General features: G+C 39.7%; 1 protein-coding gene across 4 annotated transcripts in view; it reads left to right on the forward strand.

Annotated features, from left to right (window-relative positions):
- TFDP2 (transcription factor Dp-2) overlaps positions 1-27,911 on the forward strand; it is a 64,348-nt gene that overhangs the window by 24,024 nt on the left and 12,413 nt on the right. For 3 of the 4 annotated variants that reach the window (XM_086754186.1, XM_086754189.1, XM_086754185.1), the window contains 7 exons: positions 4,159-4,225; positions 14,973-15,076; positions 18,848-18,969; positions 21,531-21,578; positions 22,912-23,074; positions 23,594-23,740; positions 27,024-27,092. In XM_086754186.1, the coding sequence (XP_086610312.1) occupies positions 4,159-4,225; positions 14,973-15,076; positions 18,848-18,969; positions 21,531-21,578; positions 22,912-23,074; positions 23,594-23,740; positions 27,024-27,092 (720 nt within the window). The remainder of the gene's footprint in view (positions 1-4,158; positions 4,226-14,972; positions 15,077-18,847; positions 18,970-21,530; positions 21,579-22,911; positions 23,075-23,593; positions 23,741-27,023; positions 27,093-27,911) is intronic. The other variant, XM_086754187.1, reaches the window with a different exon arrangement.

Raw genomic sequence — 27,911 nt, forward strand, 5'->3', positions numbered from 1 at the left:
TATACTGTCTAAAATATTTTAATGATTTGCAGAGTGAGTTAAGGGAGAGAGCTTCTCTGCAGAACTATTTCCATCTTTTCTTTCTGTTGAAGCATCAAGGAAAGGGAACTTTAAGGTACTGGAATTCGGACATCATCTGGAAAACCCTTAAAGGGCATGTATCTTATACATCAGTATCTTACACAGTTACACATCAGGAAGCTGTCAGCTCTGTATTCTGAAATCGCTACCCCTCAACAGGGACACAGTAGTCTAGGGAAGTTTGTGCTCCTAATGCATCACAAGAACAAGGTGCAGTGATCTTAGGCTAAAATGTCTTTGCATCTCACATGCATAAACTATGTTGAGCACCGTGTCTCCAAGGAAGCTTGTGCTTCAAGCACATGGCAAACTGTTTCCATAGATTGAATATAAGATGAATAACAATCCTCGTCACTGTTTTTCCATGCTAACTTTTTGAGTACATGATGGGAGAACTATTAAGACTGGGCTCACTGCTCACTTTCTCTAAATGCAGGACACTTTCTAGTATCTGCTTGTGGAACACTACTTACGGGTAATTTGACCTTCCTTAGAAAACAAATGCAACCAAAGCAGCTATGAGTAATAAAATGTTGAATTAAAGCTGAGATTAAATGTTTATGTGCTTGCCATACACATTGTACCCGGATGTAATTTAAATCACCCTGTTGTAATGGGTTATTTCATTCTTTGCTTATATAATAAAATGCATTTTTCCTGTCTGTTTTGTACTTTCATTCTCATCTGTCCTTGAGGCAAGAAGGCACTAAAACAGTACTGAGAAATCGGGGGGGGGGAGAATGAGTAAATACTAATTGTAAACTTATTTTTAGAACAAAATAAATAATATGACTCAAGCAGGTTATTTGAATAAGGCTTAGTTTTGATTGTCTGATCTGAGTTTATGTACATATGCTTGTGAAGTTATTTGTCGCTGCTTCTCAGAGGGTGGTTGTACTCTCATAGATGAGGTCAGTTAAACGGCTGTAACAGTTCTTTCACATGTCAATATGGAAGAAAACAAGTTAGTTTAACTGCTAAAGTTGGTCAAGGGGGCCTTAAACAAGGTTTAACACCTGTCTTCAAAGGAAATTCTTCAAAAACAATGTAAAGGACACTAGCTGTTCTGCACTGATAGTCCATGCAGGTTTCTTTCAGTTCATGATGAGAGCCCTTTTTAGGCCCTACCTGAGTTGTTTCTGTAAGTGTACTGTAACTTCTACAGTATGTCTACAACTGGGTCTGTTAGGGCTTACAGATATAAGAAAATGGACAGTTGATGGATTCCCTATCCATTTGCATGCTGTAGTCTGAATGAATGAGGGCAGAGAGAACAAAAACTCTTCAGGTTAATGGGAAAGTTGATTTCTGTCAGGAAAGGGAAGGTCTGCAGGCAGAGACTTGCTACCTGAACGCTATGTCAAGCAGCAGAGAAAACTCATAAGCTACCAGAACAGCTTGTGACAGTGTGCCTCGTCTAAGATTCTGGTTGTGATTCTTTTTTAATTTCCCTTTGCCCCATTTGGGTACTTCTTAGTCACCTACTAGGAAAGGGGATAAAATCTTGATGAAAATATTTAATAGGATGCAACAGCCTGCCAAGTGCTTGCTTCATTGTACTTCATGGCTGGATTCATCTTGCTACAGATGGACAGAAGCAGGAGTCCAGCTCCTGCCATAACCAGTAATCCAGACACTCTGGAGCAGTGTTATAAAGCAGAAATATCATGTGAGCCGCACAGAAAGCAACAAATGATACCTGTGTAAGCGTTGAATTGTTTGCTGGTTTCAGATTAGGAGTGGTTAAATAACAAGATTCCCCAAAGCAGTGGCACAGTCTCCTAAGGATATGGCCTGGGGCCTCTCTGACATTGAAATGGAATGCTTCAACGTTCTCATTCTGCTGCAGTATTGCATCGCACTTTGCTGCTTCTGAGGGCTTAGTTAGGATAATTTTTCTGTAAGCGAAACAAATTCCTTTTAGATCTGCCACACTTCTCATTTAAGTTCTCATGAAATTCAAGTTTGATTTCAAGTTCTTCTAAACTTTGATACAAAATTATAAAATTCAGTGCTTCTGAATGAAGCGTCCTTCCTCTTGGAACGAGTTAAGGCTCTTATATCTAACACTTGATATTTATTCCTGTGGTTCCCCTTTTCCTTCTCTGCATTAAAATTTTCTCATATTTGTGTTCTATTTCTTGCAGAGGCAGGGGTCCTAGGGAGAAGCTGATACTATTATTTATTATGCAAAGGCAGCAGTAGTATGATCCAAGAGTGCTGACTCTTCGTCCTGGCTTTGCAGTCATGATGCCCTTTCAATGCTATATGCTATGCAACTTAATAACCTTTCCAACCTCTCTTTTAAAGACCTCCTCAAGAATACATTTTCAGTGTAAGGAGTCACAGCTCTTACCACATGAGCTTTCCTTGCTGCCCGATCACCTGGGGAGAGGAGTACTAGAATGCTGCTGGTTTCTGCATGGATTTGTTACCAAAGCATGATAGGAGACATTGTGTTTTGGTTTCGTGTCTTCCTCCTCTTTGCCCTGCTCAAATCCAGATGTTCCTGTTCATGTCCTCCCCAGCTACTTTGTCTCTGCACCGCTGCCACCCGATGGGAGACAAAAGGGAAAACGGAGAGGAAAAAATGGGACAACACTTGCTCCGTTTCAAAAGCAACTCCTGGTGATACCATAGTCTGCAAGAAACGAAGCACTTGCTTGCCCTTTGGAAATAGTATATGACTGTCTAGTTGGGTGTGACAGGAAAGAGCAAGTCTGATACAGACAACGTTTGAAATAAATTGATGAGCCACAGTGAGCATCTCTAAGGGCTTGTTTACACAAGCACGTAGCTTAGCTCATTTAGGCAGTGTTTTACAATCAGGGTAGTGCAGCAACAGTTAATGTTCGTATGTTCCTCGTGATGGTGAAAAAAATCTTAATAGAAGTAATTTCAAGAGAGTCTGTCACAGTGCTGCGTGCACATTTTCCCCTTCAAAAATTACTTGCTGAATACAAGTTCTCTTGCGGAACTGAGCCATTGAATGCTTGTAGCAGGTATTTTTTTGTTCTTGTGTAGTTAATTTTAGTGTTATATTACTACTGTTCAATTTGCTTGCAGTTAAATGATTCTCTAATTTGATATGGTTAAAATTCTATGAGTGGCCCCAGTATATGTTCCATTATTACTACATACATCTGTAAAATAAAGCAAATATTTGATCCTTGATTCTATGATTGTTTTTTCTTAACTTAGAAACTCTTTGTTCCAATTATTTACAGAAGTACTCAAATTTTACAATATTTCAAAAAGAGATTTTGTCGTATTTTAATTGCCTACTGCTCAGGCAGAGCTCAGTCCCTCAGTGCTTGTCACAGCTTCCATCTTGGAAACAAAACAAAATGCTTTGTTGAACAGAGATGACTAAGGTGGTGCAAGCACAATGCTCTGAAACTGCAGAGTGCCTTACCATTACTTGCTTTTGCTGGGCCCATCCCTCGTTAGCTGGAATCTGAGGGACTTTCCATCTCTTCCCTCCCTCATCCAGGAGCAGTGATCTTGCATTTTTCTATATGAAGTCCACCTTGCCATGCTTTGTGTGCATGCCAAAATCTGAGATGCGCCATTCTGTATGTGGTTTAAATTCTCTGTGTCTCCGATAATTTATCCTCAGGGCAAATCAGTTTATCTCTAAAGACTGGTGAATGTATTTAAAATGCATCGATAGCCACATCTCAGACCTGTGGACTGTGCAGCTTAGTACTGAGAATACTGGACGTCAGGCAGATCTCTGCTGTGTGGCAGCTGTTCCGTTTGACTTGGTGGGGACAGTCGCTACTTACACTGTAATAGCCAGAATGTGCTGCTCAGGTCATGTATAGTACAATGTCAGAATATTCAGTGTTTATTTTAGGTAAGAACTTAGATAAAATTAGTGTTTGTCTTCATGTATACACAGTAAATGTTTTGGATCCTTTGCTTTGAATCTCGTGCTCTTTTTAGACTCTACTGCCTGCGGGATTATGGTGTTTCAGAAATGCAGAACAGATCGCTTTCATAATACTGTTAGTTGCATACTAGAAAACATAGAAAGGTTTATCATATTTTAAGACTTCAAAAATGTTTTGTCAGGTTGGTGTGACTTCCACAAATGGAGACTTGAAAGGATTTATAGATCAGAACCAGAGTCCAACAAAAGGTAAGATATGTCTATCTGTATACACAGAAAAGAACCATACATTAAGACTTATTTCTCCCTTAATGTTTACTAAATTCATGGTATTGCTGATTTCCCTACATATGGTTGGTTCAGTTTTGGGAGACTCAGAATTTAAATGTTCAAAATATATTTCATACATCCACACTGGTAGGTGTTTTATTACTGGCATGCAGGTATCGGTAACAAAGATTGGAAAATCTTCAGGTTTTCAAAGGGAAAAGAGAGTGTAGTAGAAATAATTAGAGGATAAAATAAGCCTTTTTTTTTTTTTTTTTTTCCCTTTCCTTCATGGTGAATAATGTGCTGAATTTCCTGATTTCCACTCTGCCCTTAAAGTTCTCAGGCTCTATTCTAGTCCAAATGGGAGAGGAGGTTAAGCATGACTTCATGGTCAGTGATATCTTATGGTACTTCAGGATAATTTACACTGGTAATTATGTTTTGTCCTATAATGTTTCATCTTAGCGTTTCTAGATTAATCACTTCTGACTCTAAACCAGTGTGTTGGCAATCAGAACAGCTACAGGATTCCAGTAAAATAAAACTGCAGCCCCTTATCAATATTAGAAAACATGAAGATTTACAATTCAAAAAACACTTCCATCAACCTTTCTAAGTAAATACTGACTTGCTGTTGTACACTGCAATAAACAAACGCTTGTACTAGCTGGAACAATTACTTTTGGCTCATCACAACAGTTTAGGTGCAGCAGAATTCAGAGTCTAAAAAATGAAAAAGTCTAAGCAGAAAATGAGTAGACTGTGCAGGATATTCCAGACTGGTTTTAGGCCTTTGAGAATGAATTTATTGTGCACGGGTGAGATAATTGCCCTTTGTGTTTCATTGTTTTGTGAAAAAGACTGAAATAGCGCAACATTTTCATACAATTTCTGTGAGACAAGCAATTGATTTTTTCAGATAATAACTGAGTTGAATAACTTCTAAAGTATAGGACGTTACTGTTAGTAGTAGCATCTGTCCTTATCTCAGTCTTTATTAGATTTTACCTCTGGGATGATGGATGTATTATTTACCTCCATTCCTCTATATTTTCTGAAATGTTATGCTCTAATTATTATTTTTTTAACCTTGAGGTATAATTAAAAATCACTGACATTTACATTGAGATACAACATTTTGTTCACGCTGGCTTATTCTGGCTTATTCTCAGAGGATCAAATATTCTGTAAAAGCTGGAAAAACTTGCATGCCAGTATTTAAGCTGTCTCTTACTTTCAATTTGAAGTATCCTTTACGTACTTCTTCTGGCATGTCCACTGTTGAACTCTGGAAATTGAGGAGGCGGGGAAGAAACTTCAAACAGGCGTTCAGGTCCACTATGTCTTAACAGGGCTTTGTGAACTTCCTAATGAATACAGTTTTTATTGTTTTATCCATTATTTTAGTTAACTCATTTGCTATAGTAAAATAAAGGCATATCTGGGCCTGCTCATAACATGCTTTCACAGCGTTCTTAGGCTGAGGCGTGATGGATTTATGGTATATGCAAGAGCAAAAGTGAGAGGCCATTTGCTCAAATAACTATTATCTTGAAAGCATCAGTTTTCAAGTGCTAGAAATTTTTGTTTAGAAAAGTTGCTTTTTTTTTCTTTCAAAAAAGATAATTTTTTTTGTGGTGTGTATTTATTTGGTATTTGGCTCTAGCACAACCATTCTAATTTAGTACCAATATTACATTAAAGCAACACCTCGTATTCCAGTGCTGAGCCGTGAGCACATGGAAAATTCCTTGCGAATTTTATCTTCCTTTTTTTAAATGAACTCTAATCTTCTATTATACTATGAAATCTGTTGTGTAATCCTGGTTTTACCAAGTTTATTTTTGAAAAGAGCTGGACTGTTTGAGGTGAACCCACTGCTCTGCTGCTTTGCTGAATAACAGTAGAGTGCTGCCTGGATCTTTGGGGATGCTGTTTCGAACTGCAGGAGCACTTGGAACACTTCTTGGAGCACTTACCAAATCAGCTCTTGCTCTTTCTTTGCTCGTACAGCTGCAGTCTCATTCTATAGCATTAGCACCACGAGATATAGTTATGTAGGAGAAATTTTCTGGCTTTTTCACGCTAAAAATACATAATCAAAATAGCTAATCCCTTGACTCTTGCACTCTAAAATTACTTTCTCTGCGTTTTTTTCCGTTCACAGGCTTAACTTTCAAGATCTGTTTTCTTCTTGAGTTTTTCCCCTGGACCATCCGAAGCAGTTACTCTGTTGCTGCTGTTCCAGGGTGTCTTTGATTAGGCTTCATTTATCTTTCCTGTTGTGACCTGTAGTGTCCATGCACAACCTCCAGATATTTTCCAGGTTTATTTTGCTACAGGAAAAGTGAATGCTTACAGACTGCTTAGGTGTTGCAATCTAATCTGTAAGTCTTAAAGTACTTCTGTGTCACTTCTGCTGATTTTTCAGTCTGAATTACTGTTCCTAAATAGCTTAACAGGTTGCTTGGTTTACTTTGGTGTTCAATTTTATTATTACTTGCTTGTTGCCTGTGCCTGTTAGTGAATACTGTGGTTTTCTTGCTGTAGCTTTTTTTGATTCAGGCTTTTTAGAGTACTTTAAGTATTTTTTTATTCTTGTATAAATGGTATCTGGGAAAAAAAGAAGTATTTTTAGTACTCAGTGTATCTAAACGCAATACAGTTTTACGAAGGAATTTGATGTTTTAAAAGTGATGATTGCAGAATCAAAGCACATACATCCAAATTTATAATCCTCATAAAAAGGCTTACTGCCTAATTCTGAAGGGAACTAGATTTTTCTTTCTAGATGTGGCTAGAAGAAATATCACAGTGGTCAGCAGAGCATTAACTCAGAATGTTGTTCACTTTGTTCAGTGAACAATTCCTGTTCAACAGACAATTTGCTTTCCTACATTTGTTGCCTTTAACTCAAAATTAAAACTATTTGGCTATGGTAAGCTGGGCTGACTAGTCTTCATTTTCTTATCTGAAAGTATCTGGCAGACTAGTGATTAAAATGATTCTTGTTGGAGACCTGGATTTTAATTCTCCCGGACAGAAAAGATTGGCGCTGGTTCTCATTCTTTACTCTTGAGTTACTGAATGCCAAAGGGATGCTCTCATGTTTTGGAGAACAAAGGTGATTGTTGCTGATCTGAACCTTGGGGACAGAGCTGTACGTATGTATTAGGTGTTCTTATAGCATTTTATCATGTATTGTGCCCCTTGGGAGAAGCTCCTGGTATGCTCCATGCTAACAAGACTGACACACGCCTAGGTGTAGGCAGAACTTTGGTGCCTAATAAAGTTAATTGACAACAACTAAAGGACTCTATTATTTAGGCAAAATGCTGGTTTAAGTGGCAAGATGTGTTTGTGGAGTTGGCCCATTCTGTTAAAATTATTAAGTACAATAGTTCAAGTTAGTTCTTAAACAGGTATAATAATGTTTGTGAATTAGTTGGATAGTGACAGTTCAGTTGTTTTGGGGTGATTGTTTCAAGCTGTGAGTGAATTAAATCAGACACACCGTAGAGTTCATGTTGAAAAGTTGCTTGTGTAACCAGGAGAATTTAAAATTTAATCTGTTTGGGAGACATTCACAGTCAATTAAGTTAGCACTTCCAGTTTTATAATCCTGTTCTTTTATATTGGAAAAATGGAAAATCGAATCTTTTCCCGCAAATTGCAAGCAGAGGGCACATCTGTATTACCACTTGGTCGCTTGTTCTGTAGAGCAACCTCACCTGCCCTCTGTGCGCCCACATGTATGTTCGTGGCTTGGAGCGCTCTGTTCTAGTTTAAGGAGTAGCCCCAAGGCTGCCTGATCCGCTGAGCGTTGCCTAGGTATGAAGGCCTGTAATAAAATCAAGGTTTGCAATCAGGTATTTCTTGCAAAATCATTTCAGTTGTCAGAGAAGCTGCTACTTCTTCTCAGCTCTAAGTTCAATGAGACCAGTGCCATCAGGTGCATGCTCTCATTCAACACACCTGAAATGAGTTGTTACCCTCTGCAGCAACAGCTAAATGGAGAACGTGTCCTGAAGATTCCTTTGAACAAAACAAGATATCGAGAGAACTCCAAATCTGAAAGCAACTGCAGATTTGAAAGGTTTGTGCTTGATCTCTGCAGCTGTGCAGAAGAAGCCGAGGTGTGGCTGCCCACTCCAGGGCAGAGCAGGACCGGCCAGCTTCCTGCTCTGGGAAAGCGCTCCGTCTTTAACACAGAGCAGTGTTGACTGCTCTGAGGTGGTGTCTTTGCTTTGCTCCCCTGAGTTCCTGACATTTCTTGCCGTGAAACTCTGTAGCCTCGGCAAAATCTTTTTCCTCCAATTTCCAGGCGCCACTACCGTGGCTGAACTGCAACATGGGACTGGCTGCATTAAAACAGTCTGTTTAAATTTAAGAATATCAGGGTGAATGGCAGCTGCACGCGTGGGAATGGAGAGGCTTTGCTAAGGCAAGTTTGAGACTGTGCCTCACGTTCTGTTGCGGCTCCCAGAGCACTGGGTCACCCAGTGTGTGTGTATCCGGGTGGAGACACTGGGTACTGATCCACTTTCGCCTGTGAGCAGTGAGTTGACAGTTTTCCACAGGTTCACTATGAGTGACATATCTGTTTCTCATCTTAAAATGTATAATGTCGATCATATTGCCCTTAGTTAATCCTTGTTTGTACTGTATTCTTACGTTCTGTGGATTTACATGGTGTTTCTCTGTTTATTCCTGTGGAGGGAAAAGGGAGTCCAGCTCTAGTCTGCCGGTCTTGCAACAGGCTCCACGAGGGAGGATCCCTCAATTAGATCACATCGCAACCCAGATTGCTTTTGGTGGGAATCTTAACTTTTAATACAGCTTCACAATGAACTTTGTTTCAATACATCTTTTTTGGTGCAGTACCTCATTTTTACTAAGTCCTGACAGGGCTGGCATTTTAGAAACTTCTCAGCGCACAGGACTGCGTTGTGCCTATGCTACTGTAATAGAAGCAGGAAGGCAGGAGTGTTTTTTCTTTCCTTCTGTTTTTTTAATTAACATATTTACCATTTTCTGCTTTTCCATGCAATGTAATCTTTTGCTTGCTTTGATGCACATCTTCTCTGGCAACAGTGCCAGTGAAGGTGGCTCTGGTCGCCTCACAGCTACTTTTAAACATTTTCCTTTGCTTTGTGCCAGCACAGCTGTGTAAGTGGCTGAGCAATTCACTGGACCCAGGAACAGCTTTGTCCAAAAAGTACTCATTGTTCCGCCTTGCCAAAAGAACAGAAGGCAAGTTCACTGCATAGCCATGGCCGTGGCTGTGCTGGCTTATGGCAGGAATGAGCATTGGTGAGGAGGTCGGCAGTGTGCTGAATGACCAGGCTCTGAGGGGGATTCCAGCTCAAGACCTGAAGAGCACCGTGAGTTCATTGTGTGCTTGAAGAGATCTGCTAAAATGGCCAAGGCATCAGAATCGATCACCAATAGGCTTACACTTGGTACTGTGAGAGTCGTTCAAATGTTAGCCTTTATAAATTTGTCTCAAATTGAACAGTAAAAGACTGAAAATGTACTGGTCAGCACACTGAAACATCATCTGCCCCATTTTGTTTTTTCCTTTCTACAGATCTCTTTGATTTCATGTATTTCTAGATATGTATGTGCTTCTGCAGACTATGGAATTTTTGAAGTAAAGTTCGTAGCCTATTAAGTTTGTACAATAAACAAATGAAGAAATGTACCAAGAAAATATATGCATGCTAATAGCATGTTAATAATTCAATTTTTCTATATGCTTTTATAATATTGTCTCCTGATCTTAGAGATCAATTTATGTTTTAGTATAATAGAGGAGCCTGAGGACACAACACATGTTATTGCAAAATATCCTAATGGAGTTCTGATATTTTCACAGCTCTGAACTGATTACCATCAAGCTATAGGCTGTATTATTTAAAATGTCTGTTCACTGATACACTTGAAAAAATGTGAACATTTGTTTCAGAGCTCTGAATATGAAACCCAAATTACCAACACTTCCCTAGTGTTTTGTATAAAAATTCAAAGACTTTTTTTGTTGACGTACACATTATGTGTGACCCCAGCCGAATGGTCTGTGCTTCCCATCAGCTATGGTTTCCTTCAGACTGGCAGTGAGAGATTCTATAGATTCTTTAGTTGACATGGATTCCGTTTATCTTTGCAACTAAGCTGCAGTCCTAATGGATTTAGTTGTACAGGAAAAAAAAACACTAAAACCTCTTTAGCTTCATATCTGTATCGGAGTCCGTGTTGTTTGTGTGAACTTAAGCTATTTAGGATGTCACATAATGATTTAAAGTTAGTTCTGTGGGATGGTTAGTTAGTGTGTGGATGTGAGCATACATGTACATAAACCTGAATAACTTTGTCCTGTGACTGCTTAAAGCTGAAGGTGATTTAGATTGATTTTTTCCTTTGTGCATGCAAGTTCTAACATTTCACAGATCCCAGGAAGAATAATAGTTACGTAGTGACTGTGTTTTTCTAAATATGAGAGAATAGCAACATTGGTTTTTCTCCATGAGACACAACAAGAGTGGTGACTGAGAGATGGAAGAATAATTTACGTAGAAGCAAAGTGCTTTTGTTCTAAGAGAAACATTCATATATGTCCACTGGCAGACTTTTATTTTGAACTTGCGTCAGTGACGAGCATGCTCAGCTTCTGGTGGTTTTGTATGTATTGCAGTTAAAGCAATACTCTGTGAGTTTTAAGTGGGTTTCTTTCCTCTGTGCCTAGTTTTCCATAGGTACTATGGGAATCATTACACTGACCTCCTTTGTGCTTTGAAAATACTGCTGAGAAACATTATATAAGAATTGGGTACTATTGTACAAATCATTCTGGTTTGATCCATCTTGGCTGACCTTTTTCATCCGTGCAGTAAGATTACCGTGACTGGGAGGCTGGTGGGTCTCATTGTGTTCAGCTTAGCACTGTATGCACTGCTGTTTTTTCAGTGGGACATAAATTGGTGTAGTTGGTTTTGTCCCCAAATGATGGGCGTTATTAAGACTTGGCATTTATTTGGAATTTGATCATGTTTAAAGCCTTTACAATTGCTGTGTGATAAAGTATATGTAATTAGATTGGTGATATTTCTGCTTTAAGTTGAATACAGAAATCTGTTGAATTTTATTTAGAAGTCTGTTGAATGTTTTTAGATGGTCTACGAACAGTGTGATACCTACTTCCTCCTCCTTTTCTATGCTATTTTATAAATGACTTGAAAAAAATTGTTCATGTTGATGCTTGCTGTTTTGTAAGACTGCTTTGCCTTCAAAACTTTAGAAATTAGCAGCTTTTTAGCAAACAGAGGTGCACTAATCTCAAAAATTTGATGTAAAATACAGCTAGTCATCTTAGCAAGCCACTGCCTGCTTTCTGAGCTGGTTGTGCTTGTGTCGGCAATTTCCAGTTTGTAGTGATTTTTTTTGTTGCGCTGGGATCGGTCCTGGCCAGCTCCAGGTCTTTCAGGGGCAGCTGTGGCCCATAGACCCAGGCCACTGCTGCGCGAGGGCCGCAGGCAGGACGGGATGCTCTTGGAAGTTGGATCTCTCTTTGTTTAGAGAAAAGTGGCGATGCTGGTGATATTGACTGCAAAATCTCTCTCCAGGTTGGGGTGCTGATGTGATCTATTTGGAAATACATGAACTTTTTGCAGCAGCTAACTGAACCAACTGTCGTATTTGCTGGGAAGAGACATGGGAAGTTGATATTTCCACCAATAAATATTTGGAGCAGTTGAGGTCACATGAGTATCTAGACTATGGCACTATTTTTGAAAAAAAGAAAGCAGGAGGGAGGGAATCTTTTATTTGTTAGTGATAAAACTTTTTGTTTACCATTTTTTCAACTGCTGGCAAACACACAGAATGAGCTCTTACTGTGAAAAATTTGATTACTCTTTCCTTCTGTCCATGGTGGGTGAGAGAAGCCTCACTTATAAAAAGAAACTGCTCCCTTTCTGTCCTATCTGTGTTTGAAAGTCTATGCATTCACGTATTTATATTTACCCATGAAGAAATTTGAAAGGAAGGACAAGGGCAGGGCAACATTTCTTTGAAAACCTGATCAACTCTGAAGATTGTTTTGACAGTGCTTCTGCCGAATGGGGGATTTGTGTAGGGATTAGAAGATGAAGATCTTACTGACACTAACTCTAGCCAAAATAACTTTTAAATATATGTCATACATAAGCAACTGTCTTTTTAAAATGAAGATAAGTAATGTGAATGTAGTTTCAAATGTAATTGAAGAAAGTAATTTGGATGAAAGTAATTTGACCGTAATTGAAGAAAGTAATTTGAACGACCCTTGAATTACTAAAGTTGCTCTAATGGTGACTATGCACATTTATCTAGGTAGCCTTGTAAATGAAGGCACAGTGCAGCAGTAGCTCTTTAATAGTGTTTTTTCCAGGGTTGCTACAGTAAACCGAGTGGTTGTGTATGGCTTTGGCCGTCAATATGGTATTTCTAAGCTACGGTTTTCAGAGAGTCTGCATGCGTGTGTGAGGGGAGGTACACGCCTGTGTATGTATACACATACATACATGTTAAAAACTAGTACCAGTGGAAATAGATTACAATCTGCATGCCACGTGTTGAGAAAGAAACAAATCTTGTGCGCAGGTTTGAGGTGGGGCAGTGGATAGACGCATGCATTGGACTGTGCCCCAGCAGTGCCAGCTGTGTGGTACAGAAAGTCTGGCGCATCTCAGCGTTACGTTGTGGAACGAGACGTGTTACGGTGCCTCTTGCAGGCCAGGAAGTGTCGCTGGAGATGAGTGCGATACAGCCCTACAGTAAGATAGCTGTCAGCCAGAGGCTGGTGTTTCAGGATTTTACTGCGCTTTGCCGTGTGATCTTACAATATCAGCACCGGAGAAGGTCATTTATTTCTCCTCCCTGGTGAGAAAAGGGACAAGGAGAAATAGCACAAGAGCTGATCTGGGAGAAAAGGAGGTCAAAAGATTCATCCGCAGCAGAAAAGAGGAAAATTTCTACAGCGGTACTGGGAAGTGACGGGAACGTCACGGATCACAACAGCCTACAATGAGAGGGGAAACTAGTTTTGGTGAGAATATGCTAGCATGGCTTAGTAAGTCCTAGGCAAAATGCTGTAGCCAAAGTAAAATTGACCAGTAAAATAGTTTAGAGAACTATTTTGAGCTTGAAATGGGAACATGGTCTATGTAAATTGTGAATTACTGTTGTCTTGTGCACTCTGGCACTACCTCACAAAAGGTGTTTCATAGTAGAGCAAGGATTTGCTGTCGGGGTGGGTTTGCAAGTGCATGGGGCTTATAAGTTTGGGTTTGGTTTTTTTTCTAGGTGAGTTAGGTCACTGATTAAATGATTCCATTTATTGAATAGAGAAGCAGCAAGGTGCTTCTGAAGATGTTCTCAGATACAGATCTGCCTTTTGAAAAATTAATATTATGTAGTAGCATTACTCCAGATGCCAAAGGAATATACACAGAAGATTACAGCATCCTTGTCTCAAATTGTAAATATTTCTCATACTTCTGTTCATGTTTTATAAAGGTGAGACTTTGCATATGTCTACATCTTTTCTACTGCTGTGCTGTAGCTGCAGAAGATCCTTTTTTAAGTGTTCCTTTTCTGTCAATTGTGTTGCTTCTGCTTCATATTGCAGAGAAGTAACACTGTTGAATTTATGATTTTCCAGTTAACTCATGGCAGAATATAGGTTTACTAAAATTAAATTAAATTCAATTTAAAAGGCCATGGTTCAGGACCAAGTGAGAAAAGAAGAGTGGGCAGTGGAGGAAAACAGGTTATATGAGAAAAGACCGAGGAACGGAGATGTCTGACACCACTGAGTCAGCTTGGGACCATCTGCGCTAAGCAGAATGTTGTCCAGCTCCTGTGAAAGGAGGGCAGGGCAGGGCGGTGGTGAGAGCTGGTGTCTGCACTGCTCTGAAGGAACTGGTCTCCTCAGATGCCTTCAGTTTCTGTACGCTAGTGCCAGAGAGTGTAAGTAGCTCTTCAGGAGCCGGCCCTGGCATTTGTGAGGTGCTTAGCTAGAGCTGCACTTCTCTATGTAAAAGCAGGATGAGTTAGGTCTGTAAGCAGTCCGGGATCACAAATGTGATAAGCACCTTGGGCTGAGAGCGTACTGGGTTAAAGATGGCGTGGTTGGCTTTGTCTTGATGTCGAGCTGCCTGCTCTGTTACTTCAGGGAAGTTGTAAAGATGTCATTTACTTCATGTACAGTGACAGGCTGTGAGAGGCTTACTTCGCTGATGTTTGCAGAATGCTTCAGTATAGTAAGATGAGGAATGGTTAAGGCTATGAGGATATATGGATACACATTTTGTACACATGCTTATGATTATAAATAGGGGTTTTATGATGACTTCTTTCTAGAAGTACACTAATTTTTTACTTTTAGTGCTGAGGTGTGGCAGGCTGTGTGCTCTTTGTCTTAAGTTAGAAGAAATTGTTTCTGGAAATAAAATACTAACATGTAATTTTAAAGGCAAAATAGTGAATGTGTAGTTTTGTGACATGTCCTTGTGACATCTGCTAAAAGGTCTGGAGGCTGTTACGTGAGGGTATGTTTGCAGTGTGCGAGACAGAAAAAAAGCTAACCTGATACCAAAAAGTGAAAATGATGTGAGGATTTGCTAAATGGTTATTCACAGGTTACTAAGGAAGTAATTTAAAACTCTCTTTTTACTGCTCTTTTTAGGTAATATTTCAATAATCACATTACCAGTTTCCAGTACCAACTGCCCCACTAAGATTTTGCCAAAGACCTTGGGACCAATCAATGTGAATGTTGGACCCCAAATGGTAAGTTTTGCAACTCTGGTGATGCTAGCTTGTGTAACTGGCTGTGTGACTTCCTACTGCTGTAATATGGAAACAAGAAAAACAAAGATGTGAGCAGTGCTAGGAACTTGCCACTTCCTGCTTCAGCAGAGGCTGCCGAGTGCCCCACTGAGGCACTGACCCGAGGGCACAGCAAGCTCCGCACGCCGGAATTGCCATTCCCAGCAACGATCTTGTATGGGGGTACCTATTTTCCTGGCTTTTGAATGGAAATTGAAACAACTTTACTAGTTGACATTTTAACTATTACTCAGAAGTGTATTAAGAAAAAGAAAATATCTGGTTAAGAATGTTATTGATACTCTGAATATTTAGAGTCATATTCTCACCAGTAAATCTCCAGCATTGCCAAAGAGTAAATGCCTCTGATGTGTTGCTAGAGCTTTAAATGGTTGATACTACTCTTCTTAAAACTGTCTTTTCCTGTCAATGATAACGGTATCTGAGTGTATATTGCTGGTTCAGGGATTTTGGAACTGGTTTTGAGAAAAATTTTTGGTTTTCTGGTGGCCAGAGAACTAAATAGGCAATACAGTGAACTGTTTGTAGTAACTTGGTGCTTACTAGAAGCACTTAGACGAAGTACGAGAGCCATTTGATGTGTTTTATAAATAATTGTGTTGAATCTTTTTCACATCAGCAGTTATTACTATTTTTCAATGGCTTTTATCCCAGTTGGACAGATGGGCACAAGCATTACGGCCAGGCCTCCCCGCGCTGCGTTCTCCGCTGTGTAGAGCTGTCCGTCTGCTGTACTGGCCACAGGCTCTCTGCCAGGGATTGGTGTTTCTCAGTGCATCAGTGCTGATGCAAGTATTGCTGGAGCATGTGTCCTGCAGCATTTCACTGGGATAGTTCTACTGCAGAAGATGTATTTTGTGAGTGCACTAAAAAAAGAGATGTATTTTGTGAGTGCCAAGAACAGGGGAGACCAGTCAGTTAATACACTTCCTACTCTTACGAGCGACTTCTCAAGGCCCTGCTTTTGGTTTAAATGAACCCTAGTTATGGTTTAGGTTCTATAGCAAGTAGGAGTTGCAAAAGCTATTGCGTGGTGTGACACACACATTTTATTATTTTTTATTCTTATTTTATTTTTAAATAATTTGTTATTATCACTTTATTCATCTGCTTTGCAAGGATGAAAACATGAAAACATTTTCTTAATAAATAGCCATTTTCACAAGCTTCCTGAGACATCCAGTGTACAGCTGTGTTGTGTGCCAGACCATCTAAAAGAGAATGCTCACAAGTTCTTAACAGTGGGAATGTTTGCGCTCCTTTGGCATCTCACCCGTGTTAGTAACATCCTGCTGCCGCAAGGGCTGTTTGGCTTCATCTGACCCCTGTGGATTGCAGCCCTTGCGGCTGCTCTGGGCCCTTCACCCCAGCACGCAGCTCTTTGAGCCGTGGAGCGGGCTGTTGGCCGAACCGTGGCCATGGGCTTGGGTCCTCTGGGGCAGGGCTGTGTGGTGATGACAGCACAGTTTGCAGGCTGGATTCTTGCACACTGGTGTTTGCTACAGTTTCTTTAGATTCCGTCTGTAGGTGTAACTTAAACAGCATAAGTATTATTGATAAAATGCTAGTGCTTAATGACAGGGATTTAACACATCCTACAGATGCTCTATTTGCTAAATTAGGGTGAGGTTTTCTTCTGTTTTATGCTATGCGGTGAATTAATGTGGTAACTTCAGGCACACTGGAAAAATGTTTGCCATTGAGATGGAATTAGTCCTCTAAAAACACGCAGTGTAGCATTTTTTGTGAAAGCAAACATTCAGTATTAAATTTTAAAGTGACACTGAAACACCACTGATTTGTACACCCATGACATCTGTGTGCCTGCATCCGGGAACTTGCAGCTTTACTAGTAAACTGCAGACAGGTGGATTTTTGTGGTTGTGCAACGCCCATCAAACCAGCGCGGCGTGGCTGCCGTGGGAAGGGGCTCCCGCAGCGCGTGCGGTGGGTGTCCATTTGCCCTAGATGGCCCCACGGGACAGCTCGGTCTGAAACCCCCAAACAGGATTTTACCACCTCTGTTTGTTTTAGTGGGTGTGCTGAGAAAATGATGAGGACATAAAATACTCTTTTATGACCCATTTTACCAGTGATTTACAAGACATTGGTAGAGCAACCTAAAAGCTCAGAGAAGGTGAAATGTGGTGACATGCATTTCAGTATGCAAAATATTTAAGATCTTATTTAAAATCATTTCTCTCTGGCATGTGTCTGCCGTATGCTGGTAGAACCATATGCTTACTGCAAATAAGCATCGTAGTGTTGCAAGAAATTGGTATTAAAAGTTCAATATCAATAAAAATTTATATTAAAAGGATTTGATTGATGTTTAACTGAAATATTGCAATACTGATTCTCACTTACATACTGGTGTTACACCAGTGCTGAACTTAAGCAAGCTTTTACAAGTTAATCATTCTATCACAAAATGTTTCTGACCTCAAACCAATGTAGCAGTAAATCGGTAAAAGTTGATACCTTTCCTGAGTCTGCATGTGGTGTGTAAAGCACCCAGCCAGGGATCGTCAGTTCTCTAGTATCAACCAGTAAATATCTGTCTAACTTGTACCTGTGTTTTTGTTTTCCTAAATTTCTGTTTTGACTTAATTCCTGTCAAGCTATCTGCTTGCAAAAATATATGACATAATTTATGTCTTTAAGACAAAAAATACATACACGTAATCACAATGTGGTGGCAGGAGGGATGTGAAGTAATGCTCAGTGATCTAAGGAAGTGGGAAGTTCCTCAGATAAAATTTTTTCTACTTGTTTAAACAATATTGATGGATATGAAACAAAGTATCTGCTGTATGCTTACATGGGTGTTGGGTCAGTTAAGTAGTAAAGGAAACAACAAAGTTTAATAAATTTGCTACTCAAACTGTCACTAGCAAATGGAGTAAAGTAAAATAAAGTTTAAAAAAATAAGGTATATGAGTAAGAAGCGTTCTTCAAGAAGCTTTGATATGAATCTTACCGTATTTGAATCAAAACAATTTAACATGTGTTTTATTTTAGATTAACTAATTAATACTCTTTCATTTTCAATACTATCTAAATTCTTCTCGTGACCTGCTTTAAAGAATTAACTTAGATATGATTTAAAAGTTGAGACTAAGTACACTGTACAACAACCACTGTACATAAAATTTCACCAGGTTTGAATAAATGTGAATTCTATCTATACTGTACAGAGTTTACATTTAATTCCACAGGCACAATGTTGTATTATTAGCTTGCAGGGAATGCCTTGAGATCTTGTGAATGCTAGAAACTGCAGGGAATACTTTGTCTGCAGCTCAGGTTTTCTTTGGTACCAAAGACAGACAGTTACAAGAGACAAATCCATGGGAAAGGAGGCTTTATTGATTACAGTGATCCAGAAATTGCCTAGATGTACTCTCAAAGAAACAATGAAATGTATACAGCTGCAGATCCTATCTGCCATACCGAATAATTATTTCTATTTGTTTAGTTCTTCTCCGTATGAATAATACAGTCATATGGTACAATTAGTAGAAAACTTAACAGCATTGTAATTACTTTCATGTATGAAGATCTTCTAATGACAACTCTTACGTATAGTTTGACTACAGCTTGCATCTGGAACATTTATTTTTTTTCTTAGTACCGTACTCAGTATGAATTTTTGGCTGTGGTAACCTCTGTTTTCTTAAGAGCTGTGTTTTTTATTTCTAAATTTCGTAGCTCATTAGCACATCACAAAGACTGACCAATTCAGGGAGTGTTCTGATTGGGAGTCCATATAACCCAGCTCCAACAATGGTCACACAGACACACATAATGGAAGCTTCTGACTGGGCCTCAGGGTAAGATTTTTGTTTCATTTAAAGATGTCTGAGGATCAGTTCTGATTGGCTTATGGCTTCTAGTTCTTGCACAACTAAAAGGAGTGTGCTCTTCAGCCTATTATGCACTTTTAATGTCTGCAGCATGTGAACACAGGACAAGCACCGGACACTTCACTGCCTGTTTTAATCTTGTTTTATGGCAGTGTCTGTTGCTTTGTGAAAATCGAGTGTCACAAATTCATGAATCATGTTAAAGCAAGCCTTTATTTTTTTTTCTTGAATTCATGGTACATCCAAGTAGCTTTGCTAATTGAGCATATCAGCGGGTGCAAACAGGGGCAGAAAATGTCAACAACACTTCAAGAGGCATTTAAGAATAAACTCTAATGGAAAATTTTAAATTAATACATTTTTATTGATAGTATTTTTATTACTATTTTACATTAGCAACGAGTTCTCATGGGGTTCTGAGGTTCTCCAGAGTAACACAGCTATCTTTATCTCTTCTAAGGAAATCTGGCCCTTACAGTATTTCATGGTTGGTTTTTTTTAATGCCAGTACTGCTGAGCTTATCTGTCTCAAGACAGGTGTAGTGCTTTGCCTCTGAAAATTAAGAAGTAATTTATTTCCACATCTAGATTAATTTTTATAATAAGTGATGAATGTCAGTAGTACCTTTTCAGCTTTAGAAGTGGGAAAATGGCGCATCTAGGAGAAATTAGAGTAATGTTTGTACCTTGACTTTCTTCATTCTCTGCTGTAAATAAGGACTGTAATAGGCTTGTACTTCCCAATCACTATATTCCCACCATAGAGTCAATATACTGCATGCCTAGCTGAGCAGTTTTTAAGTTTGATTTTTTTTCCTGAGTATATGTTTATTTCCTGAATTACCTTTTGAATCCACTTAGTTCTGATTTTATTTGAAAAAGGAGTTGTCAAAGATTTTGTTTCTGCAAATTTTGTAAAATGTGGAGGCCAGGCAGAAGTTCTTTCAGAGGAGAGAAAAGTTGTAGTGTCTGTTGACAGCTTGCTAAACAAGAGAATTGATGTCCGTTAGCTTTCTTAAGCTTTATCCAAACCCAGTGATGGAGATTCCCAGAGAGAAGCCTAGATGCAGCGCATCAACCACCACCACCAAGGAAAAGCACCATCCTTCTGTCTGTATACTGTCAGAATCTAAACACAGTATTTCCAATGAGCCTAACTATTTTGCCCATAAAAAGGAGCAAAATGTTCTCCAGACTGGCCAGTCAATACTGATCGCTGTAGAAGTCCATACAATAGGTCAGATTTTTCAGATTTTCATCTGAAGAACAGAGGTGAGGAAGGGTCTGTGGTATTGCTGAACCTAAGCGGTGAGCCCTTGCTGAAGATAGTTCCAGAAGGTTGCGAGCCCAGGCTCCTTGCTTTAGCCCTTGTTTACTCCCCTTCACAGATTCCAAATTGTTGCCAAAACCAAATGAGACAAGAACACAGTTATTCTCAGGGCTCCATACAACCTCCGTCAGCCTGGCTTACAGACCAGGGGACAGCTCTCCAGTCACTGCCGTTGCAGGTCCTTGTTGTCCAAGAAAATGCGAAATGCTACAGCTCCCTGCCCCAGCTCTGCTGCATTGAAACTCCGGTTAAACAGCATGAGCAGTTAAGCACCACAGACAAGGATTGCCAAAGACCTAAATCACAGAATCATAGAACCAAATCCTGCTGTTGCTGCTGAGGAAGTCTTCTGCTGATGGGTTTTGGATTGCACAACCAAATACATGCAGGCTTTCATGGTACAGACCTTCAAATCCATCATTTTTGTTCAGCTCCCTTCATAATACTATCAGGTTTTTAGCTGCCTAAGTATCTGCTGAGAATCCTGGTTTTGAAACTGCAGGGTAACAATGTGAAGTAGTTTACCAATAGTTCTCGAGCAATGTGCGTTATGTCAGCTGCAAGAATGAAAGGCAAGTTTGGAATACAACTTCTGAGGTCTGCTGCTTGTAGCTAATACACAGAAAGATACAGAAACCAGCAATGATTAGTGACTGCTACTCCTACGCAAAATTCATGTCAGCTACTTCTTCAGAGCATCTTTCTTCAGCTCTGTATGCATCAGCTCTGATATGAACATGTTTGGTGTTTTACCGTGGTTTTTGTTTAAAGATACCAAACATTCAATGTCAGGAAAATATAGGATATATCTTATGCACTGTTTAATGGTATTTTTCTTCCACATGAAGGAATTTTAAATAGAAATTTTCAAAGGAGCCCAGCTTCCTCTTTTTGATAGGATTTAGTTATCTAGCTCACATCAGCACTTCCTATAGTTCCAGATGAAGTGAATTCCCTAAAACGCTAGAGGCAAAGCAGAGTAAAATTGGGAATAGAACTTGTTTGGCAGTGAGCTTGCAACCTCCAAAGTCCTAACCACCTTCTCTCAAATTTTGTCAAACTGTATGTGTGTGATTTTCCCCTTTCAGTAAACACGTAATAGCAAACATGAGTACTCAGCTAGGTCCCAGATACATTTATTTTATTGGTCTAAATATGTAATGTTATTCTCATCTAAGTTTGAATTGTCTTTTCTTAGGGACAGAAAGCGAACTCGTGAATTTATAGAATCAGATTTTTCAGAAAGGTGAGTATTATTGAACATATATTTTATGTATGTGGTCATAGCTGTGTTACTTCAGATCTACTCTTCAGAGAGATGAGTGCCTAGTTCCCACTTTCAGCAGTTTTCACTCCTCCACGTAAATGCTATGTTGTATGTTATTCCTTGTAGTTATAACTCATTACTCTTTGCTTTATTGCTTCCTGATAAATACATCTGCTGTTACAGAGTTGTGAAAAACAAACACAACACATCTGCAGAAACAGAGTTGTTGTAGTTTTCAGTCTGACAAATACTTGTAAACAGATGGTCTTTACATCTTTACAACTACTTACATGCTTTCTCGGTGACTTTATTTGTTTACCTGTCAGGGATTACTCAAATTGAATATCTGCCTAGGGATTAGGAATGTTGGAGGTTTTTTTAAATCTTCTGGTGTTCCTTTCCACTCTTCCTTTTCTCCTGCCCTTCTTTCCAATGTTCGATTTTCTTAAATACATTTAAAATTTTGAAAAGCATTATTGTATTTTAATGTTTTCCTTAGCTTGTAACTGTTGGTGGAACTAATCGTTTTTCTGTAAAATAATTGATCTCCCTGAAACATATTATCAAACCAACTTGTAAAACTGTAATTAAAAAAAAAAACAAACAATACAGCTGAGCTTTCTAAAGGTTTCTGTTGAAATATGGATCCAAATCTAGCTGGTGCAATAAAATCACTTGCTCCTGTTTTTCATTACCATTATTTGAGCGCTTGTTTTTCTGGAGAAAGACAGTGAATGGGAAATAACCCTGACAGTTGCCAGTTATTAATTTGGCACCATAAATACCAATCAACATGTACTTACCCTCCACGAGACGTTCTTGTATCTCAGTCTTAACTATGATGGCACAGATATTAAACTTGGACGTTAGGAGAATTAAGGTATCTTCTGCTGTACTGTAAATAGGGATGTCTGAGCCTTGCTACTTTAAGCACAAACATGAGAATTCCCTGTAAACCTGGCTTCCAGGTACATAAGCACCATGTGAAGTTTCCCCCCTTTTTTTGGTTGCTCTTTTGTGAAACTACCTGGAGATGAATTACAAATCCAGTTTTTTAGGCATCTGCCCAGCAGCATGTGTTCAAATGCCCTATGTAGAAATCACCAAGAAAGGAAAAGGCTCCAGGATACTTTTTTGCCAACTCATACAAAAAAAGAAACTGATTCAAAAAAGCAGAACAATTTTATTTTTTATTTAGGGAGTACATAATGTCGTGAGTCCTGATTCCTGTTGCAAAAGGTAGACCTTTGCTGTGTGACAAAGTAGCTTATTAACGTTCAATGTATTAAAATAATTCCTTTTCTCCTTCCAGTAAGAGAGGCAAAAAAGGAGATAAAAATGGAAAAGGCCTGAGGCATTTTTCAATGAAAGTATGTGAAAAAGTTCAGCGTAAAGGAACAACTTCGTACAACGAAGTCGCTGATGAGCTGGTGTCAGAATTCACAAATTCTAACAGCCACCTAGCGACAGATTCGGTAAGCAAATATGTGCGGAAATTTGTTACACCATTACAAAATTGTCTAGTTTATCGTGGAATTCTGTCCCTTCTGTTTCTGCACTGTTCTGCCACACTCCGTACTTTCCTTCGCTTACTTAACTGCTTGCCAAAAGACATAGCCTCTGAAATTTCAAAATACAGACTCCCTCTAAATTATAAACAAAATAGAGAAGTCTGCCAAAAGAATTATCTTTTAAAAAAAGGCTGCTCTTGTCCCCACCAAATGTGATCTTGCCAGGCTTTCACCTGTAACAGACTTGCCATGATGGGAATTTGCTGCATAAAGGCTTCAAGCAGGCCTAAAGCTTCCATTTACAACCAATTACGCTCACGTGGTATCCACGTAGTAGCACAGGTGAAGGCATCGTGTTTTAATACCACCCTGACCTGAACTGCCATTTTGACTCTTTATCTTCCACATGTATGAAGAATATGTTCAGTCTTTTTTTCCTTTTTGAATTCTTTTGTTGTAATTAGTGTTGTATTGTTTTATTAGCAGGCTTATGATCAGAAAAATATTAGACGGAGAGTTTACGATGCCCTTAATGTCCTGATGGCAATGAACATAATTTCAAAGGAGAAGAAGGAAATAAGATGGATTGGCCTTCCTACAAACTCAGCTCAGGAATGTCAGAACCTAGAGGTAAAGTGAGGTAGATGGGGAAATTCTGTAGAGTTCACATGTTGTGATAATGGAGCTGCTCTACTTTAGAAGAGGGATTTTTTCTCATTTTGAACCTGATTGGTTTTGATTCTTGCACATTATGAAAATACAGCTTTGGATAAACTGAAAGGATATGTTTATGTATGTTTAGTTCAGTTTTATTTAGTGCACATTACATGAAGTTTAAAAAAAAAAAAACATGTTTATAGAATAGTTTGGGTTGGAAGGGACCTTCCAAGGCCACCCAGTCCAACCCCCCTGCAAGGAGCAGGGACATCTCCAACCAGATCAGGTTGCTCACAGCCCCGGCCAACCTGGCCTGGAACGTTTCCAGGGATGGGGCATCCACCGCCTCTCTGGGCAACCTGGGACAGTGTCCCACCAGCCTCAGTGGAAAAAATTTTTTCCTTATGTCCAGTCTGAATCTACCTCCCTCTGTTTTAAAACCGTTACCTCTCATCCTGTCACAACAGGCCCTGCTGAAGAGTCTCTCCCCATCTTTCCTGCAGCCCCCTTTAGGCACTGGGAGGCCGCTCTCAGGTCTCCCCGGAGCCTCCTCTTCTCCAGGCTGAACAGCCCCAGCTCTCTCAGCCTGGCCTCACAGCAGAGCTGCTCCAGCCCTCTCAGCATCTGCATGGCCTCATCTGGACCCTCTCCAGCAGCTCCACATCCTTCTGATGTTGGGGGCTCCAGAACAGGACACAGTACTCCAGGTGGGGTCTCACCAGAGCAGAGTAGAGGGGCAGAATCCCCTCCCTCGACCTGCTGGCCACGCTGCTGGGGATGCAGCCCAGGATGCCGTTGGCCTTCTGGGCTGCAAGGGCACATTGCCTGCTCATGTTGAGCTTCTCATCCACCATCACTCCCAAGTCCCTCTCCTCAGGGCTGCTCTCAGTCCATTCCCCGCCCAGCCTGTATTTGTGCCTGGGATTGCCCTGACCCGTGTGCAGGACCTTGCCCTTGGCCTGGCTGACCTTCATGAGGTTGGCATGGCCCCACCTCTCCAGCCTGTCTAGGTCGCTCTGGATGGCATCCCTCCCGTCCAGCACGTCGACCGCACCACACAGCTTGGTGTCATTGGCAAACTTGCTGAGGGTGCACTCTGTCCCAGTGTCCATGTCGCCAACAAAGATGTTAAACAGGGCCGGGCCCTGAGGAATGCCACTGGTCACCAGTCTTCACCTGGACATTGAGCCATTGACCACCACTCTCTGAGTGCGGCCATCCAGCCAATTCCTTATCCACCGAGTGTCGGTCCATCAAACCCATGTCTCTGCAGTTTAGAGAGAAGGATGTCGTGCAGGACAGTGTCAAATGCCTTGCACAAGTCCAGGTAGATGACATCCGTTGCTTGTCCCTTGTCCACCGATGCTGTCACCCCACCAAACTGGTCAGGCACCTTACAAAACTGGGGGTTGATTAAATCAGGGGTTACTTTTAAAGTCTGAATTAACCAGAAGAAAGTAAAAAGAATTTCTGGTACCGTTATTCCTACAAAATAGCTTACATTTAAAATAAGACAAATTTTCTATTAATGTCTGTACTTGGAAATGCCATTCAAACGAAATGAAATTAAAACATAATTCCTGCTAGGATGTAACATACTAGTTATGAACTGACAGGGGAAAAAATTGTTTACTTACTGGTTATTTCCATTATTTTTCCAGCAGGCTAAGAGTTACTATCATTTTGCAGGAATGCCAGAATTTATATGCACACATGTTGCTTGTCCTTCAGGCCAAATGCTCTATAAATAAAACGCACAAATTACTGTATTTTCCACAGAGTGCTGTAATGACTGCCTGTAGATATATCTTAATATGTATTATATTTTGTGATACTTATTATATCTGAAAAGGTGAGTGGGGTCCCTCTCCAGTACAGAACAATTTTTTTGGGGGGCAGGTTCATTTACATCAGTTGTCTTTCCAGATGTCGTAAGAAAAAAGCTTTTACTATCCTTGTCCATTACAGTGACTTGGAAAATACACCCACCCAACGAGTATGCACGTGCTCAATCATTATACTCCAGGATTGTTTTTTAAAAAAATTACGGATAAATCTACATTTTACATGCATTCATATAAATGCATTATTTTCAGTATAGATTATTGTTACAAATACAGAATTTGAATTTCGTTGTGTCATCTACAGTGACTGTATGCTATTCACTGTTTCAGGTTCTAGGTACATATGCGCAAAATGGAAGCCTGACAACTTTTCTTAAAATGTCGCTTCCTGTGACATAGTAGAAAATAATAGGAAATAAAGCTGCATTTTCATGGTCTGAAGATCAGAATTAATTTTGCTTTTAAAGCTGTATAAAGTCCCAACGCTTCTTAGAGTGTAATATCATAATAAGATTACCAGGACAAAAATGAGAAATCAGTACAAAAAAGCTTGCTATATGGAAACCATGTCTAAATTGTACCTGTCCTGTTTATTGGTTTTAAGAGTTCTATATTTGTCCCAGCAAAGAAAGTAATCTGCTGGAAGGAAGCATTTTAAACATTAAAGTGGGAGAGTGGGGAACTACCACAAAGCAACATTATGAATAAAACAGGGGAGTTTAGGCTTAGCTAAGTTTTAGAAGACCACATCATTTAGTTTCAGTGGTTGAATGAAAAGGTAATTTAAGAGTTTTAATATTTTTGGGAGCAGTGATACAGTGCTGGCACCAATAGGATGATGAGGAAAATACCTTTCAAATGTGAAGACTCCTGTCCAGTTCTTTAGTGTCACCCTGGAGCACTATTAAAACACCGCTGGTTGTATCGGCAGTGCCAGTAGGCATCCAGTACCATTGCTGTCCCAAACACCACGTATTTAGGTTGAAGAGAGCTTTGCCCAATAAACCAGCATTAACAAACCTGTTGCAAGAAACTGATTCTGCACTCACGTAGAAAATGCTACTTCTACCCCCTTTTTGTTGCTGAAATCTTGTCAGTTTAATCAAGTCTCAAATGAGCAGTCCAAACAAAAAGTGAGGGTCACTGGAAAGATGCAGGTGGTGATCCTGAGCTTCTTGTGACTATGCAATTCTTCTGTTTGAAAAGAAAAATACATGGCAGGTGGGCAGGGCTGAAAAGACTCGCAATTTACTTGCCGTGCCATGGAATTCACCACCATTTACAAAGAAAGTATGGCTTTTTGTAACAGTGCTAGCACAGTGATGTAACTCTAAAACCTGTTCAGTTCGGCACAATGGAGCAGACAAGGTAACTAAGTAAATATCTTGATGCATTTGCATTTATATTTTAAGATAGAAAAACAGAAGCGGATTGAAAGGATAAAAGAGAAGCAAGCCCAACTACAGGAACTGCTGCTGCAGGTATATTTAATTTTAATTATTTTTTTCTATAAATGAAATTGTCACGTGCAAATCTGACATGTTAGAACTTCTGACGTTCTTTCTGGAATTATTTAGTAGCTACGATATACTAGGGAGAAAAGGCTTGTGACCTTTCTGGATTCTAGTAGGGAGACCTCTTACCCTCACTTTCTGGTTCTTTACCTACTGTAAAACAACGTGCTGCATCTGTGTGCCACAAGCGTTTGTCAGTGTTCTGCTGAAGCTTTGTCCACATTAGTGTGAATGGGAACAACTCGCAAGTCTCCTTTGAGTCCAAGTCCCCCCAGAGTTATCTTCTCTGAGTAGCTTCGACATTTACAGCTGAACTTGTGTAAACGTGTACAGAGTTGTTTTTGGGGAGACAGACATTTCTGGATAGAAATATGAAGGGCTGGCAAATCCAGCTCTTTTACATTCTGACATGTACCTTTGAGGTGAGTTGAATTTTGGCTTTGATTACAGAAGAATGTTTCAAATGCATCTTTGCCTATAAAATAACATTCTATAAATATGGTTATGAGCATTCTTAAGTGCTTTTAGTAATTCAAGTACAATCAAGGTTTTTTATGAGGTTACAGGGAATAAGTTTGTATTTTTTTTTCCTGGTGCAACTGTTTTGATACTGTATTGATAGAACTTTCATGTAATTAGATATGCACTGAAACTTTTAAGTATCTGATTTTTCTCCTCTTTTCATCACCAAAAACTGTTTTTCTGCTTAGGACACAATTCTGATTCTGTCTGTCTGACCTAATAAATTAGCAGCTTCACTAAGAGTAACATGAAATTATCCTGGTG

This window comes from Chlamydotis macqueenii, chromosome 9 (assembly GCF_036417535.1).
Source record: "Chlamydotis macqueenii isolate bChlMac1 chromosome 9, bChlMac1.mat, whole genome shotgun sequence".
Classification (NCBI taxonomy): Eukaryota; Metazoa; Chordata; class Aves; order Otidiformes; family Otididae; genus Chlamydotis; species Chlamydotis macqueenii.